The following is a 20,082-nucleotide window of genomic DNA, read 5'->3' as shown; positions in this document are numbered from 1 at the left end:
GTAACTTTTGCCCTATCAAAACAAATATACTTTTCCAGTTCAGGTACGATCTTCTACTGAAATCTCACGCTAAAAATACACTACATGAGTTGATCAGCTCAGATGATACACACTCATGACCGTCTACATGTAGGTCACTAAGCTATTCACAATAAGGTGCCTGCCAGAGGGTTCAATGAACCACCTTCAAGCTGTCTGTCTACCGTTCCACTCTTGAACGGCGCACGGGGAAAACGAGTACTTAAATTTTTCTGTGCGAGCCCTGATTTCTCTTATTTTATCGTGATGATCCTTTCTCCCTATGTAGGTGGGTGCCAACAGAATGTTTTCGCAAACGGAGGAGAAAACAGGTGATTGAAATTTCATGAAAAGAGTCCGTCGCAAAGAAAAACACCTTTATTTTAATGATTGCCACTCCAATTCACGTATCATGTCTGTGGCACTACCTCCCCTACTTCGCGATAATACAAAACGAGCCGCCTTTCTTTGTACTTTTTCGATGTCATCGTCAGTCCCATCTGATGCGGATCCCGCACCGCTCAGCAATACTCCACAATAGGGCGGACAAGTGTAGTGTAAACAGTCTCTTTAGTAGACCTGTTGCACCTTCTAAGAGTTCTGCCAATGAATCGCAGTCTTTGGTTTGCTCTGCCCACAATATTATCTATGTGATCGTTCCAATTTAAGGTGTTTGTAATTGTAATCCCTAAATATTTAGTATTATTTACAGCCTTCAGATTTGTGTGACTTATCGCGTAATCGAAATTTAGTGGATTTCTTTTAGTACTCATGTGAATAACTTCACACTTTTCTTTATTCAGGGTCAATTGCCACTTTTCATACCAGAAAGATATCTTATCTAAATCATTTTGCAAGTTGTTTTGATCATCTGATGACTATACACGACAGTAAATGACAGCATCATCTGCAAACAATCTAAGACAGCTACTCAGATTGTCTCCTATGTCGTTAATATAGATCAGAAACATTAGAGGGCCTATAACACTTCGTTGGGGAACGCCGGATATTACTTCTGTTTTACTCAATGATTTTCCGTCTATTACTACGAACTGTGACCTTTCTGACAGGAAATCGCGAATCCAGTCGGACAACTGAGGCGATACTCAGTACGCGCGCAGTTTGGTTAGAAGACTGCTTGTGAGAAATAGTGTCGAAAGCCTTCTGGAAATCTAAAACTATGGAATCAATTTGACATCCCCTGTCAATAGCACTTATTACTTCACGAGTATAAAGAGCTAGTTGTGTTTCACAGAACGATATTTTCTCAATCCGTGCTGACTGTGTGTCAATAAATCGTTTTCTTCGAAGTACTTCATAATGTTTGAATACAGCATATGTTCCAAAACCATACTGCAAATCGACGTTAGTGATGTAGTTCTGTAATTCAACGGATTACTCCTACTTCCCGTTTAGGTTATTGGTGTGACTTTTTCAGCCTTTAGGTACGGATCTTTCTGTGAGCGAGCGGTTGTATATAATTGCTAAATATGGGGCTATTGTATGAACATACTCTGAGAGGAACCTGACTGGTATAGAATCTGGACCGGAGGCCTTGGCTTTATTAAGTGATTTAAGTTGCTTTGCAAACACCGAGGATATCTACTTGTATATTTCTTATCTTGGCAGTTGTTCTTGATTGAAATTCAGGAGTATTTACTTCGTCTTCTTTGGTGAAGGAGTTTCGGAAAACTGTGATTAATAACTCTGCTTTAATGGCACTGTCATCAGTGACTTCACCGTTGTTATCGAATGGTTCAAATGGCTCTGAACACTATGGGACTTAACTTCTGAGGTCATCAGTCCCCTAGAACTTAGAACTACTTAAACCTAACTAACCTAAGGACATCACACACAGCCATGCCCGAGGCAGGATTCGAACTTGCGACCGTAGCGGTTGCGCGGTTCCTGACTGTAGCGCCTAGAACCGCTCACCACCCCGGACGGGTGTTATTGCGCAGTGAAGGTATTGATTGCGTCTTTCCAATGGTGTGCTTTATGTATGACCAGAATCTCTTTGGGTTTTCTGACAGATTTCGATATAGAATTTCGTCGTGGAAATGATTAAAAGCATCTCGCATTGAAGTACGCGCTATATTTCGAACTTCTGCAAAACTTTGCCAGTCTTGGAGATTTTGCGTTCTTTTAAATTTGGCATGCTTTTTTCGCTGTTTCTGAAACAGTGAACTGACCCGTTTTGTGTACCATGGGAGATCAGTACCATCACTTACTATCTTACGTGTTGTATATCTCTCATTTGCTGTCGATACTATCTCTTTGAAATCATTCCCCAACTTTTCTACGCTTACGTGACCAGATAGGAAAGATTGAAGACTGTCTCTTAAAACGGTGTTAATAGCATTTTTATCGACTTTTTAAATAGATATACTTTGCGTTTCTTTTTGATGGTTGCAGGTGTTACGGTATTCAGCCTAGCAGCAACTGCCTTGTTGTCGCTAATCCCTGTATTCGTCACGATACTTCCTATTGGTCCAGGATTATTTGTCGCTAAGAGGTCAAGTATGCTTTCGCAACCATTTACGCTTCGAGTGGGCTCATGAACTAATTGTTCAAAATAATTTTCTGAGAACTTGGGACCGATGTAGCGTTTTAGTTTGTCGTACGATATCATAAAATGCTTCGCATGTGAGACTATTCACTGAAAATACATTTTCTCTGGACGTTAGTCAATAGGTAACTCTCTGCACTTTAAATCTGGCCCTAGATGGTAAAAAATATTGTGCATTATTATTGAAGTTCACTCTAGACTGCTCAATAACAGTCTCAGTTATATTCTCAATAATATTGTGCAATAATACTGTGGTTCGGAATGTTGGGCAATAAAGACGCTACTGCTGTGACAATTACTCTACTTTGTTGCCTGCAGAAAAACAGGTAGATGCAATTTTTGTGTGCTGATGGTTCTGCATTTGATACATTACTGGAAATGGTTCTCCCCATGCATGACCGTCCGCCTGATGAAAAACCAATAACTCGAGAATGAAATGAGATATCGTTCTTCTCTCAATTTTAAATATAATTTCCAAATCTTATCTACATTCATTCATAGGAATGTCTGAGCTAAAACTGAGGCCATCAATAAGAGCCGACTGAAAACTGCCCCCTTTCTTTCGGCTAATGAAACTAGGGGTAAAAATTGTGGTCATTTAGCAGAGGGTCACATAAATGTACAACCTAGTAGAATTTTTCTCGGTAATATGTCTCATCGCTCCATTTATCATCCTTTGACCCACTTGGCTGTAGAATCATTAAATTTAACTGAGTTTCCTAGCAGTTGCACAGAATTGCAAAATACGGAAACAATATGAAATTCAAGAAATTGAAAACAAGTATTTGTGACTGAAACTGAATAAAGCTAATTTTGTTGAGTTAAAGTGAAGTCAGTAGTGAATAGTAGCCTCACAATAATAAGGATAAATTCAAACGGTTTTAACAACACTTCATCAACAAAGTTTATATATATACACAGCAAAGTTAGCAGTAGTTCTGATATGAACAAAAACGAACCCCCATACCAAGCGAACATGACACAATGGTGTTTAGGTTCAAAGTCCAGAAGTTCCTTAAATTCAGGAAAAATCGGAAATTATAGATAGTTATTTAATTCGGTAGTCACTGAAAAGCGGTAATAAAACTGTCTAATGATATCTATTTAGTTTCATTTTAGTGCTCCTAGTTCGCCAGAAATTAATTTAAACCAGATGGCAGATAAATTTAATATGACTATTTTCTGCGGTCGGCAACGCCTATATAAGACAACAAGTGTCTGGCGCAGTTGTTGAAACGGTTACTGCTCCTACAGTGGCCTGTTATCACGATTTAAGTGAGTTTGAACGTGGTGATCTAGCCGGCACAACAGCGATGGGACGCAGTACCTCCAAGCTAGCGATGAAATGGGTATTTCGCTGTACGACAATTTCACGGGTGTACCGTGAATATCAGAAATCCGCTAAAACAACAAATCTCTGACATCGCTGTTGCCGGGAAAAGATCCTGCAAGAACGGGACCAATGACGGCTGAAGAGAATCGTTCAACGTGATAGAAGTGCAGCCCTTCTGCAAATTGTGGCAGATTTCAATGTTGGGCCATCAACAAGTGTCAGCGCGCGAATCATTCAACGAAACATCATCGATATGGGCTTTCAGACCCGAAGGTCCACTCATGTACCCTTGATGACTGCACGACACAAAGCTTTACGCCTCGCCTGGGCCAGTCGACACCGACATTGGACTGTTGATGCCTGGAAAAATGTTGCCTGTCCGGACGATTCTCGTTTTAAATTGTATCTAGCGGGTGGACACGTACGGGTATGGAGACAACCTCATGAATCCATGGACACCGCATGTCGGCAGGGGACTGTTCAAGCTGGTGGAGGTTCTGTAATCGTGTGGGGCGTGTGCAGTTGGTGTGATATGGGGAACTTAGAACTAATTAAACCTAACTAACCTAAGGACATCACACACATCCATGCCCCAGGCAGGATTCGAACCTGCGACCGTAGCGGTCGCTCGGCTCCAGACTGTAGCGCCTAGAACCAAAATTGCAGAACTCATGTATTACTTTTAGCGTCTCATTTCCTAACCTAATTCCGTCATCATCGTCTGCTTTAATTAGATTATATATCATTATCTATGTTTACAAAATAACTTTATAAAGAACATGGCATGTTCATGTTCCTGCAGGTGTCGCCAGCTTTTCCAATTGATGGCGTCACGGTGGCGCCAATACAGCTGCCGGAACAGGGGGAGCAGGTTCCAGATGGCGCCAATATCACCGTAATCGGCTGGGGAGATCTCTGGGTAAGAAACGTGTGCCTAATTTCTAATATCTGCAGTCAATTTCTCGTAAAAGCCACCACTTTCAACGCCAGTATTCCCACTAATTGTGTGTGGCTCTGTAGCTCAGACAGCGGTATTCTTCTTGCAAACAGTACATGCAGGTGATCAGGTAGTAACTGCCTTCCTAGATCTATAAAGGTTGTTGGACGTTGTACCACATTCTCGGCTAATAACCGAGATACCATCACTCTGAGTTCTTCTTAGATACGATTTTGGTTCGTGATATGTTTGACTAATAGAAGTCAGGTCCAGCAGTGATACCAGAAGAAGAAACAAACGATTTACTATCTGAGTAGCTGAATTTTCTCCAGGAGGGACTGAAAGATGAGTAAAAAAAAAATGCATTACGAGAACGATCGGCGAGTGGCGGACTGTGATCTGTGCTCCTTTCTTAAAGCTATTTTCTATCACTACTGGAGAGTGGAGCCCTATGGTAGCTGTTTGCAGACTGTGCTTGTCAAAAAATACTGCAACTCCAGACTTTAAATGTCAGATGATTACTAATTTATGTTAGACAGCGTGTCATAACGTTCTTTATTATTTATTTCTATATTGTTTTAAAATTTAGGGCATTTCTATAATCGAAGGTATTAAATGTAACTTACGTTATATATTTCCATATGTTAAATCCTAAGTTTTGAAAACTGGAACTTATTACCATGGCACTCTTCCTTTTCCACAGTACCAAGGGCTGAGTTCAGTTGAGCTGCGCAAAGTGGACCTTCAAATAGTAAACCAAGAGGAATGCGAGGCAGTGTGGAATGACTATGGCTACGCTGTCCACCCTACGCAGATCTGCGCTGCTCGTTTCGAGGATCTAAACTACGGCTCCTGTAACGTAAGTAAAGAGCAGACCGGTAGGGAAAAGTATATGCGGGCGAGGAGCACACATGAGGTACTGCAGCTCGTGGGCCGATGTAGAAATAAGCCACTTTATCTCTGACAATTGACCTCTTACTATGCAGTTAAATTCAGTCAAAGCATTTAAATAAACTCAGTAGACAACACAAGGAATGGATAGTGTCCTGCAAGGAGGATATAAGATGAACATCACCAAAAGCAAAACAAGGATAATGAAATACAGTCGAACTAAATCAGGTGATGCTGTGGGAATTAGATTAGGAAATGAGGAACTTAAATAGGTGAGTTTTGCTGTCTGGGCAGCAAAACAACTGATGATAGTCGAAGCAGAGAGGATGTAAAATGTAGACTGGCAATGGCAAGAAAGGCGTTTCTGAAGATGGGAAGTTTGTTCACATCGAGTATAGATTTAAGTGTTAGGAAATCTTTTGTGGAAGTGTTTATATGGTGTGTAGTTATCTGTGTAAGTGAAACATGGACGATTATAGTTTAGACAAAAAGAGGACAGAAGCTTTTGAAAAGTATCACATCAAATGAATTCGCAATTATGAATAAGGTTTACCATAAGCTGTAGAATGGAATGACGTTAACGAAAATTTATGCCGCACGGGACTCGAACCCGGATGTTCTGCGGTAGCGTTACCATATGGCTATCCGTGTACGACTCACGGCCAGACCCAAACTTATACCTTCAACCAAGCGCCTACTGGTCTCACTGTCAGTCGTGCTCGGATAGCCAAATGGCAAGGCGATCGCTCGCGATAAGCGGGAGATCCGGTTTCGAGACTCGTTCCAGCACAAATTTTCACTGTCGTCATTCAGTTGTACAGCTGATGGTAGTCCTTATTCCCAATTGCGAATTCATTTGATGTGTTTCGTAACGGCTATGGTAGCCGCAGTGTATGTATGCGTGCATGCATGTCCAAAGGAACTTTGCATCGTAATCAGAATAACATGGCCACTGCAATATCGCTTTTGAAGTGTAGTGTTACAAAAACATGATGAAGATTAGATGAGTAGGTTGGTTGGTTTTGAGGAAGGAGACCAGACAGCGAGGTCATCGGTCTCATCGGGTTAGGGAAGGACGGGGAAGGAAGTCGGCCGTGCCCTTTTTGAAAGGAACCATCCCGGCATTTGCCTGGAGCGATTTAGGGAAATCACGGAAAACCTAAATCAGGATGGCCGGACGCGGGATTGAACCGTCGTCCTCCCGAATGCGAGTCCAGTGTCTAACCACTGCGTTAGATGAGTAGGTCACGTAACTAATGAGTAGATGCTGAAGAGAAGTGGAGAGAAAATAAATTTGTGGCACAACTTGTCTAAAGAAGGAATCAGGTTGATAGGACACGTTCTGAGACACCAAGGAATCACCAATTTAGTATGGTGAGAAGCATGAGAAGTAAAATCGTAGAGGGAGACTAAGAGATGAATTCATAAGCAAATTCAGAAGGACGTAGGTTGCATTAGTTACTCGGAGATGAAGAGACTTGCACTGCTTAGAGTATCAAATGGTTCAAATGGCTCTGAGCACAATGGGACTTAACATCTATGGTCATCAGTCCCCTAGAACTTAGAACTACTTAAACCCAACCAACCGAAGGACATCACACAACACCCAGTCATCACGAGGCAGAGAAAATCCCTGACCCCGCCGGGAATCGAACCCGGGAACCCGGGCGCGGGAAGCGAGAACGCTACCGCACGACCACGAGCTGCGGACGCTTAGAGTATCATGGAGAGCTACATCGAACCAGTCTTCGGACTGAAGGCCACAAAATCATCCTTAAAAGAGCTCACTGGTTGTTACGCTGCGTTGTGGACTGTCCACAACTGGTACTATTTGGTCATGTGACTCTCTTTTGGACATGCCCACGACCATACGGTGAATAAAGTTTCGCGATTTGTTGGCATATTACTAGAGCTGTACAACGTGTGTACAAGGAATAGTGTACGATTCGCGGCCAGTGTTACATGGTGTGTGAACAGTGGCCGTAAAATGGTCGTAACAGATAAGGAATGGAGATGGTTTAGAGTGATTTCATAAACATAATATTGCACTACTTCTTGTTTTTATTACTGTAATTTACTACTTTTAAAATTATATTTCTTTGTCCGATTTTCACTACTATCACTTTGATATTGTGGTATGACCACTACCCATGTAAAAATAGGGTTACAGCAAAAAGTCATGTAGACACTGGGTTACACGTCATTATTACATAATTGCACATCTAATTACGTTTTATTCTTTGTGACATCGTACTTATATATTACTCCACTGTAAATTATTTATTTGCAGTTATTCATTACTTATTCCGTGGTCTCACATTGCATATTTAATACACCTAACGTAGACCACAAGCACATCGTCATGTTAGCACCTATCCGTAGTGTTGTACTATGCATCTCTTATTACAGTGTTACCTGTTTATTTCTTTTCATTTTACGTCAATTGATCACTTTAACGTCGTACATGTTATCGGTATACTTTACATTACTGATACCGTTCTTTGTGGTAGTGACTCTATATACACATTCTGTACCTATACTTTTAGCTACCATGTTCGTATATGCTCATACATGTAAATAATTTAATTACAGTTACATCCATATTCCACTCATAGCGCTATATCACCAATTATTTGTATACACTTCATTTCTGAATTTCTGGCATTATACAAGTAGCTTATTGCATCAGACGTAGACTTCGAGCACAATGTTACCGCAGCGCATTAACCTTGCGTTGTCCTGTTGTTGGTCTACATTACTGTAATTTGTAGTCTATACAGTGTTCCGTGAATTCAGTATTTTCGTTGTTCCCTTTGGTTACCTACATACATCATGACATGTACTATCTTGATTGTTCCTGTATTCTTAGCTCGAGTGATATTTTGTAAGGTTATTCAGTGGCGATATGTTTTTCACATTGTACTTGCATTACAACTATTTTGACTTTACATGCAGTAAGTTAGTACAATTGACATACAGTAATTTCTTTTACATTTCTATAAGAATTGCAGTTCTAAAATTCTTAAAAAATTAAAAAGTTATAAGAGGAATTTTGTTATACTCATTTTGGATTCAGTGGCATATATGCTTACATACAAGATTGTGTATGTTGCATTGTTTTGTGCACGCCTAGGCTGTAACTTTTTCCTTATGCTTTATACATTACGGCTGTTTTTCTGTATGTTTACTACTGCATTGCCACATTCTGGTAGTTCGTAACATTTTTGTTTTTGACTAGTGATTCTCATTCGTCTCTCATCTGCTATGTGGATATAAGCTTGTGCAGTCGGTGCAACATGCAAGATATTTTATGTAAATGATGTTGTATTGGTGACATGTCGATGTATCACTTTCTTCCTGTACCTGTAATGATGTGTTTCGGTTTGACACAATATATTGCACATATGATGGAGATTTATTGAGGTGTACTTGCATGAGGTATGTTTTATATATCCATGTTGTGTAAATACGTACCTTACCCTGTTGATCTGAACTGATTACCTTTGTATTTTCGGTCTATGTACGTACGGATCCGATGACGGTCATCAGACATAAAATTTCGATCCTGACTGTTGAAGGTTTTGCTTCTGCATTTCGTATTCGATTTTATTGATCGTCGTATGGGAAAATGTTGAGGTTGTGACAGGAAGATTCTGTGGTGGAATATCACATCACTTGTTGTACATGACTACTAGAGTATTTGGAATCTTCACCAGGCAGGATTGGATGAGGAAACAGAAGCGACCGAGAAGCATGCTACAGCCTCTGTAGCGAATCGATGCAGACAGTACGAGAGTGCTACACGGTCGCCTTTGGAAGAAAGACGACTTTCTTCTTGCGAAACGACGTCCACCAGATTTAAGGAACAAATACACTTTGCATACTATATGATTATTCTCTTGCTTCCAGAAAACAAAGTGCAGAATGACGCATGTAGAGACAGACAATTAAACATAAAATGACGAGTTGGTCATTTCTCATCTTCATCAGTAAAATAGATACATTTCGTTATATACTGTCTAGTAATATTAATGTGTCCACCAGTCGAAAGCCTATACCACCAACCTTTGCAGCAGGGATTGCTTACGCACAGGAAGAGAGTCAATGAGGTTGCAGAAGGTATCGACAGGGATGTGGAGCCATACCAATTCCAACGCCGTGGCCAGTTGCGCTACGTTTCTGGGATGAGGGTTGATGGCATGAACAGCCCGATGGAGGTGCCCTCCGATTTTGGACTGGGTTTTTAATCTGGGAAGTTTGGTGGCCGCGGGAGTACGGTAAACTTATTGTGGTGCTCTTAGAACCAAGTACATGTACTGCGAGCTGTGTGACACGTTGTACTCTCCTGCTGGTAGATGCTATCGTGCCGAGAAAAAACGAACTGCATGTCGGGGTGGGCATGGTCCCGAAGGACAGATGCATACTTACCTTGATCCACTGTTCCTTCAACAATGACGGTCTCGCCCAGGGAATGAAACGAAACCGTTCCCCAGACCATAACGCCTCCCTCCTCCGGCATGGACCCTTCTGATAATTGTTGCAGTGTGTTTGGTTCCAGACGCTTCAGGCCGTAAACGCCAAGGGTTATTTGTCCGATGGAGCATGATAAGTGATTCACCTGGAAAGGCCAACTGTCGCCGCTCAGTGAAGGTCCAGGTGACTCACTCACGTTCAAATTCCAGCAGAACAGAAGTCAGCTAGGGCGCACAAACCACGCGCCTACTGTGGAGGCCCGTATGCAGCGAAGTTCGCTGAATGGTCATTGAGCGGACACAGTTGGTATCTGTTGGTTCATATGCGCTGTCAGCTGCTCAACAGGTGCACGTCTATTCGCCCGTACACACCTCTGCAGCCTCCGGTCACCCCTGTCATCTACGGCACGTGGTGCGCCACAGTTTATTCGGCGCCGGTCTTGTATGTCGCCATTTTGCCGTGCCCTGTATACTTTAACCACGGCGGCGCGCGGGCAGTTTACACACTTAGCCGTTTCGGTAATACTTCCAACCTTGGCTCGAAAGCCTTTGATCATACCCTTTCGTTGGACCTCAGGGAAATTTATCCCTTTCCACATTATGACAACGACTGCCCTGTTTTCCGTGTCCCAACGACACGCTTTGTACACCTTCCACTGCTAGTGCTGCCACATGCCGTCTGTGAGTGGTTAGTGCACGTCGACGTCGGACATAACATTTGTGTGACTGGATAGTGTAATATGTGATGCGCATTTTTGACTCTGCTCGTGTTGGACTGAAACAGTAGTTCTAATCTTTTTTTTTATTTTTTTTATTTTTGGTGGAGAAAATCCGATGCCTCTTGTACGTGACACCAGTTCCTCACTCAAACATGCCTCTCCAGTGCACTTGCAACCTCTGATGATAAATTTTGTGCGCTGCCTGATGCACTTTCTGCAGTCCGTCAGAATTTTCTACGATGTACTGCATGTGGTGGAAGCCATATTGAACACGTTCTGTAATGTAAAACACTGTTAAATAAACAGTACAATACTTCAATGAACTCATGCCGCTTGTGTATTAATTATCCTTGTTGTTTTTGGCATTAAAAAGCTGTCTCTGGTTCCGAATTACTTTCAGTGCGATTACACTACTGGCCATTAAAATTCCTACACCAAGAAGAAATGCAGATGATTAACGGGTATTCATTGGACAAATATCTTATGCTAGAACTGACATGTGGTTACATTTTCACGCAATGTGAGTGCATAGATCCGGAGAAATCAGTACCCAGAACAACCACCTCTGGCCGTAATAACGGCCTTGATACGCCTGGGCATTGAGTCAAACAGAGCATGGATGGCGTGTACAGGTACAGCTGCCCATGCAGCTTCAACACGATACCACAGTTCATCAAGAGTAGTGACTGGCGTATTGTGACCAGCCAGTTGCTCGGCCACCATTGACCAGACGTTTTCAATTGGTGAGAGATCTGGAGAATGTGCTGGCCAGGGCAGCAGTCGAACATTTTCTGTATCCAGAAAGGCCAGTACAGGACCTGCAACATTCGGTAGTGCATTATCATGCTGAAATGTAGGGTTTCGCAGGGATCGAATGAAGGGTAGAGCCACGGGTCGCAACACATGTGAAATTTAACGTCCACTGTTCAAAGTGCCGTGAATGCGAACAAGAGGTGACCGAGACGTGTAACCAATGGCATCCCATACCATCACGCCGGGTGATACGCCAGTATGGCGATGACGAATGGACGCGTCCAATGTGCGTGCACCGCGATGTCGCCAAACACGGATGCGACCATCATGATGCTGTAAACAGAACCCGGATTCACCCTAAAAAATTACGTTTTGCCATTCGTGCGACCAGGTCCGTCGTTGAGTACACCATCGCAGGCGCTCCTGTTTGTGATGCAGCGTCAAGGGTAACCGCAGCCATGGTCTCCGAGCTGATAGTTCATGCTGCTGCAAACGTCGTCGAACTGTTCGTGCAAATGGTTGTTGTCTTGCAAATGTCCCCATATGTTGACTCAGGGATCGATACGTGGCTGCACGATCCGTTACAGCCATGTGGATAAGATGCTCGTCATCTCGACTGCTAGTGATACGAGGCCGTTGGGATCCAGCACGGCGTTCAGTGTTACCCTCCTGAACCCACCGATTCCATATTCTGCTAGCAGTCATTGGATCTCGACCAACTTGAGCAGGAATGTCGCGATACGATAGACTGCAATCGCGATAGGCTACAATCCGACCTTTATCAAAGTCAGAAACGTGATGGTACAGATTTCTCCTCCTTACACGAGGCATCACAACAACGTTTCATCAGGCAACGTCGGTCAACTGGTGTTTGTGTACGAGAAATCGGTTGGAAACTTTCCTCGTGTCAGCATGTTGTAGGTGTCGCCACCGGGGCCAACCTTGTGTGAATTCTATGAAAAGCTAACCATTTGCATATCACAGTATCTTCTTCCTGTCGGCTAAATTTCGCGTCTGTAGCACGTCATCTTCGTGGTGTAGCAATTTTAATGGCCAGTAGTGCAGTTCCTGTTACAAACTGGTTGTACTTCGACTCCTCTGTTATATATTTCACTTTTGTTGGCAATCTTTTGAAACATGCTGTATACCTGTGCACAGCTCTAAGTTGGTTTCTGGTACTGATGACATCTGAGTAATAAATTAGAGATCTTTCTCCAATTCTCTGAATTTTTGCCTCACAATACATTCATTCCTTCTGTATAAGTTTCTATAATATCACTGTGAATGGAATCATTAGAAAATTGATAAGAAACTATCATCCAATTATGTCAAACATAAAAAGATTAACTCAATTTAAAAAAATGAAATTCATTCGTAATTGTACATTATTACATACTAAAACCAATATTTCTACTAATATCTGTATGAGGTTGCATTACTGTCCAGAAAATACATAACGGTAGTGAATTTTAGAAGGAAACTGTTTAAATTCTGTGTTTCCTTCCATGTCTTCAGCATTTCTTCGTCTTTTTGGACAGAAATCGAGCTTAAATGACACATGTGATGTGTATGAAAATGTTAAAGACCTGAAGTTATATTAAAAAGTCTTAATACTCATTAACCATAACTAGGTTTTTGCTTGTTATATATTTTCACTCATCGGAGGAATGTATTTCAGTAAACATTACTGATTTATACTAAAGTAATTAGAAGGCTAACTACTTGAGAGTTAGATTTGCAACTTTTCTTTCCTACATGGCAGACAAAGATTTCGTAGCTTGTAAAATAGTATCAGAATGAGTTGGAGACAATATCATGAATTTTATTTCAAAATTGCGTTTTAGCAGAGGTAAGCTCAAACTACATTCCAGAACGCATGCTATACAATTTTTTCATAGACCCGTAGTCTAAAATGACGATTGTACTCCGTGTGTTAATTAACGTTTTTATATTATATATTTAAGGATGTTAACTGCTATAGACCCCCATCGCTGATACTTTTCACTAGAAAAAATGTGTATTATGTTACGAATGGTCAGAATATAGCTTTCTATAATCTGTCTTCCTGCACATACCACAGGTGACTTTATCCAGTGATCTTTGTAGGGTGATTCAGGGGGTCCTCTGCTCTACGAGGGAAAGATTGTGGGGATGGTGTCGTGGGGCTACGAATGCGCTGCCCCTCCGTACCCCTCAGTCGGCACACGTGTCTCCAGCTACGTGGACTGGATCATCGAGAACACCAACGGAACACTGGTGCCGCACTAGCGCCGTTGGATTTGTATTTGCTACATTTTTTTAAAAAAATATTGATCAAAATTAATGTTATTACAATATCTTATGAATGTTAACAACTATGTACAAGTGACAATAAAATTTGTTTATCGGCGATCTTGTACTTCGTAAGTAGCAATGGATTAGTCTGACATTCTTTACATTTTAATGCTTGTCATTCAATGCTAATCTTATACAGCAAGGTCAAAACATGCAGTTCTGAGGGTCAGTCAGCAAATTTCAGGCATCACCTGGAAAAAAAGCTGTGACCATGAAACGTGGTGAAGGGGTCAGTCACCCAGAACATAATCACCGCTCACTACGACACGTTTTTCGTAACGATGGATGACGTGGCGGAGACCTTGAGCGTAGGTGTCTGCATTGGGGCTCTACAGGAAATTATTCCGCCTCGAAAACCAACTCCTGTCACTGTGGCTACACCTGCCACACTGCTATTTCTTCATCTGAGGAGTGAGGAAGAACTCACAGGGTGCCACTTCAGCAAAATACAGAGGCTTGGACGAAGTTTGATAGCCCAAGGAATCAGCATGTCTTTCTGTGTGCTGTGCACAATGAGCTGCGAAGATGTCGTCGGGCAAACAATGCTCTTAGACAACATTCCTTGATGCTTCGTCTTGACCGCCTCCCATAATGTGTTTGGGTGATTTCCATAGAATGGCCCTGTGATGGTTTTTGACCATAATGTTATAGCTCCGAACAATGATAGTCCAAAAACACTGCCTGGTGTTGATTGGGTCTCCTCTTTCCTCGACAGATATGAATCCACGTGTTTCACTGCTTGTTTTGCTGCTTTGGATCGGTGTCATGTGGTGCTCGCAGCACTCTTTCTTTGTGATTATGCGACTGAACAAAATATCTTGATTGGCCTGACACAGCTGCAAAATTTCCGCTGCTGCCTCGGTTCGGCAGAATTTTAGAATCAGTGCGGGCAGTCACGGAACGATCCAGGTGGCCATAATTTTTTTCATGTTAAAAACATCTTGCAAGGTGTTGAAACCTGATCCTTCACTGACTTAAGTAGTTCCTCACTTAAGATAAGCCGGTCTTCGAGCAGCATGGGCGTCAATTTCTGATGCAATTGCTGGTTCTTCAGAGAGAGATGGCCTGTCAATTTCTTCTTGGTAATTCAGACTTGCTTGAACACGCCGAAAGCTTCTGCACCGCGTTGTCGACCAGAGATCGCAGTGCCACACCAAAGTCGGCAGCGCTCCTCGATGCCACAAACATCAGCGAGGTGTCACTGCAATTCGCAATGACAAGTGGGAGAGGCTACAGACAATGCCTCTCTCTCTCTCTCTCTCTCTCTCTGAAATGCGGCACCCTCACACGGAGGTCAACACAGAGCCAGGCGTGGAAGCGCTCTGCCCAACTTCGTGACTTCCACTGAAACAGTCAACTCGTTGAATAGGACTAAAACGCTATTCAAGTAACAAATGGCAATGTAGTTCAGCGTTGCACTTCAGAAGAAGAGTTTGTGATCGTACGCATCAAGGGATGCTTTAATGCTCAAAGACAGTTGTAAATATTCCAGCATTTCTGTGGCAAACGACCGTGTAAAGGTAAGTAAATTTTTTTATCATTCATGTAATAAATTGAACTAATATTTCATAATTTGTAGCCGGCCGCGGTGGTCTCGCGGTTCTAGGCGCGCAGTCCGGAACCGTGCGACTGCTACGGTCGCAGGTTCGAATCCTGCCTCGGGCATGGATGTGTGTGATGTCCTTTGGTTAGTTAGGTTTAAGTAGTTCTAAGTTCTAGGGGACTGATGACCACAGCAGTTGAGTCCCATAGTGCTCAGAGCCATTTTTTTTTCATAATTTGTAGTTCAATAAGGCATGTCCTAGAACAATCAAAGAACCCACAGTTATGGCCAGATGATTGTAGTTTCGTCAGGTAATAACGTGAAATACGTAAATACTATGTCTTTGATGATGCACAGTCGCCGTACACTTCACCAAATGAGCACCGATTTTATCAGCGTTACTCCCCTTCAAATTTAAAAACACTAATTCCTGCACCAAACTTTACTTCATCAAATGAGATCAATGAGACGCACCACAATGCTTCTACTTCGTCGCTGTGATTTTAGCGTCTAGTAGGACTCCAGGCATGTACCTGTAAACAAAGAAAAATTTAATTATGTGCCGTTTTTTTCACAATGATAATTTACACTTTTATGACCATCCCCCATATAAGAAGTAGCATCTACATCTACATCTACATTTATACTCCGCAAGCCACTAACGTTGTGTGGCGGAGGGTACTTTACGTGCCACTGTCATTACCTCCCTTTCCTGTTCCAGTCGCGTATGGTTCGCAGGAAGAACGACTGTCTGAAAGCCTCCGTGCGCGCTCGAATCTCTCTAATTTTACATTCGTGATCTCCTCGGGAGGTATAAGGAGGGGGAAGCAATATATTCGATACCTCTTCCAGAAACGCACGCTCTCGAAACCTGGCGAGCAAGCTACACCGCGATGTAGAGCGCCTCTCTTGCAGAGTCTGCCACTTGAGTTTGTTAAACATCTCCGTAACGCTATCACGGTTACCAAATAACCCTGTGACGAAACGCGCCGCTCTTCTTTGGATCTTCTCTATCTCCTCCGTCAACCCGATTTGGTACGGATCCCACACTGATGAGCAATACTCAAGTATAGGTCGAACGAGTGTTTTGTAAGCCACCTCCATTGTTGATGGACTACATTTTCTAAGGACTCTCCCAATGAATCTCAACCTGGTACCCGCCTTACCAACAATTAATTTTATGTGATAATTCCTCTTCAAATCGTTCCGCACGCATACTCCCAGATATTTTACAAAGTAACTGCTACCAGTGTTTGTTCCGCTATCATATAATCATACAATAAAGGATCCTTCTTTCTATGTATTCGCAATACATTACATTTGTCTATGTTAAGGGTCAGTTGCCACTCCCTGCACCAAGTGCCTATCCGCTGCAGATCTTCCTGCATTTCGCTACAATTTTCTAATGCTGCAACTTCTCTGTATACTACAGCATCATCCGCGAAAAGCCGCATGAACTTCCGACACTATCTACTAGGTCCTCCAAATACTTGCTGTTCTTCATATATATATATATATATATATATATATATATATATATATATATATATATATATATGGTGCGTCAAAAAATGTATACACACTTTGAAGCGTCATAGAAAATTTATTCCCCGTTCTACAATGTTAAATTTCTGGAAATGGAAAGCTTAATGTCCAATTGGAAAAATAAATGTGCTTTGCAAATGTGATTAATGTTCAAACTGGTGGCCTTCAGCATCAATACATTTCTGAGTACGAGTCACCATTGATTCCATACATCGTACCAAATTGTCCAATGAGATTTCTGCGCACACCGCCTGAATCACATTCCAAAGTGTGTCCAGGTTACGTGGTTTATGTTTGTACACCTCATCTTTTACTGTGCTCCATAAGAAGAAATCCAGCGGTGTGAGGTCTGGAGAGCGTGCAGGAAACTCGATTGGTCCCCTGCATCCTATCCACTGGCCTGGCACATTATGATCCAAGTATGCTCGTACGTCCCTATGATAGTGCGGCGGGGCGTCATCTTGTTGGAAATAAAACTCATCATTACCTAATAATGCACGAATGGCAGGGAATATAGAGTCAGCAAGCATTGTTAGGTACGTTTCTCCAGTAACAGTACCTTTAAGGCGGAAAGGCCGAATGAGTCCCCTTACAGACAAGCCACACCACACATATATACCAGGCAAATTCACAGCCTTTTCAACTGTAATGTGAGGATTATCTTCAGCACAGTACACACAATTGTGCCTATTGACAGTTCCATTGAGTTTGAATTGGGCTTCATCCGACCAAATTACGCTACCCATAAATCCCGGTTCACGCCTCACCATCTCCTGAACCCATTCACAAAATTCTAACCTTCGATCTGGATCGTCGTCACTTAGCTGTAGCACCAGCCTTGGAATGTACACACGGAACTTGCCTTTCTTAAGAATTTGTAGCACACTACTAGCACTTACATTACTCTCACATGCCACTTGCCTTCAAGATTTTTGAGGCGAACGCTGAAACAGTTCAAAGACCGCAGTTGTGGAATCATCACTTGTAGCTGTACGAGGTCGCCCTGATAGACCTTTATGCACATCACACACTGTTCCACGAATTTCAAATTTGTCTCGTAGGCGTGTAATTGTTAACCTTGAAGGTGGTTCTGTACCATACTCACTTCTCCACTGTCTTCGAACTGCAGCTACATTCTCAAAAGTTCCAGTACCATTTAATTATCTGCTTTCGCGCTTCAAAGCTCAAACGCACGTCCGCCATGTTGCAGTTACTTCCTTGCCACTGATGCCACCTGTTGAAGAAACATAACATTACTTTCTCACAGATATTTAATCTTGTAGAACGGGAAATAAATTGTCTATGACAGTTCAAAGTGTGTATACATTTTTTTGACGCACCCTGTATATTACCAAAATATGTAGCTGCCTTCGTTGTGTTTAACCACGTTTTTGTACAGTTTCATATCTTGATTGTGAACTGCCAAATGCCATGGCAGGTACAAACTCCACAGAAACTGAAGGGCACTTACAACGAACAACAGCGTTGTTCATCAGTAGCAGAATGGTGCTGACAACATACGCACTGACAAAACTTATTTCACGCTTTCTTACGAACAATTTCTTTTAATCTCTGTAACAATGTTACAACTAACCTTCTGAAAAAAATGAATAAATGGAAAAGGACTTTTCAATTTAATTCCCATTATATGAAAGACATTCTTCTAATATATGATACGAAGCATAACTACCAGTTATCTACAAACCGTACATTATACTGCTACAAACTCGAAGAATTTGATGAATAAGCAAAATCAAAAGATTCTGAAGGAACTGAATAATTACACTATTCACTCACAGTCAGATTGCTGCTTTTCTTTCGTAACTACTTAGTCTCTGGGGCTTTGCACTTTCCTACAGCCATTTAACATGATAATGATATTCCATATTAACGCAATGTTTATTGCAAGGATATATCAGACCCAGAAATGTCGATCTGGAACCACAATTTATTGGAAGAAGACAGTGCATTTATCCAGTGGAACGGAAAAGTAATTACGGTACTAGGACTATTTAAGCAGCAAAAAGAATGGAATGGAATAAAATGAGTCAACATTTGGGCAAAGCACTTGGATCTTTTTATACGACGGATTCAGATTTCTGAACTGAGTAATGGTTCAGTTACCCATATCGGAATAACACAATGATTAACTTTACAGGATATGGAATGTGGGAATGTTGTCACGTGCGTTTATACGTGCGCCGTCATCATGCAGCATTGTGTTCTGTTTCCAGGAGTATAATAGTCTTATCACTCCCTCAATCAATTTCACATCCAGCTTCACACACTGCGTACAAGAAACATATCTCACAGATAAATAAAGCGGATAAGAGGAAATTCCGACAATTGTGTTTCATACTGCAATTGGCGCCCGCAGCTGATTGGTGCCAGCCGAGTCAGCAGAGCAATATGGTAACTGTGCTCAGGACACAAGATGTGACCAACTCTGCTCTGATTTGTTTATGATATTTTTTTATTTATTTAATCTGATCTAGTTGCATGAAATGTGTTCATAGCTGCGAATAAGAGCAACTATCAGCTGTACAAGGCAATGACGACAGTGAAAATTTGTGTCGTCCCAGGACTCGAAACCGGATTTCCCGCTTCCGCGAGAGGTCGTCTTACCGCTTTGGCTATCCATGCACGACTCGCGCCCACGCCCAAACTGCCATATGTCGTCGTACCTCCGCCACATCGTATGCATATTATGCAACTCCCGTACAAGGGAGGACATTTTAATTGATAGTCGCTTCTTCGTATCGGCGAATAAATACGATGTCTACATCTACATGTGTGCTCTGCAAACCACCGTGAGGTACATGGCAGAGGCTACCTCCCATTATGCGACTTACTAGGGTTTCTTCCCATTCCATTCACGTTTGGAGCAGGGATGGGGTACACAGATTTTTCACGCCTCTGTTGCGGAGAAACCCATCGTATCATCTACATCTATACTCTGCAAACGACT

At 42.1% G+C, this 20,082-nt stretch overlaps 1 protein-coding gene across 1 annotated transcript in view; it reads left to right on the top strand.

Moving 5' to 3' along the window:
• Window positions 1-14,074, top strand: part of LOC126242303 (trypsin delta-like) — a 47,914-nt gene extending 33,840 nt beyond the window's left edge. Inside the window, exons 5-7 of the mRNA XM_049948077.1 lie at window positions 4,723-4,839; window positions 5,561-5,716; window positions 13,799-14,074. Of these exons, the coding sequence (XP_049804034.1) occupies window positions 4,723-4,839; window positions 5,561-5,716; window positions 13,799-13,960 (435 nt within the window). The 3' untranslated portion in view covers window positions 13,961-14,074. The remainder of the gene's footprint in view (window positions 1-4,722; window positions 4,840-5,560; window positions 5,717-13,798) is intronic.
• The last annotated feature ends 6,008 nt before the right edge of the window (window positions 14,075-20,082 follow it).

Source organism: Schistocerca nitens, chromosome 1, assembly GCF_023898315.1.
Source record: "Schistocerca nitens isolate TAMUIC-IGC-003100 chromosome 1, iqSchNite1.1, whole genome shotgun sequence".
Taxonomy (NCBI): Eukaryota; Metazoa; Arthropoda; class Insecta; order Orthoptera; family Acrididae; genus Schistocerca; species Schistocerca nitens.
Note: the sequence above shows the minus strand (reverse complement) of the source record. Positions and strands in the feature narration are given on the sequence as shown.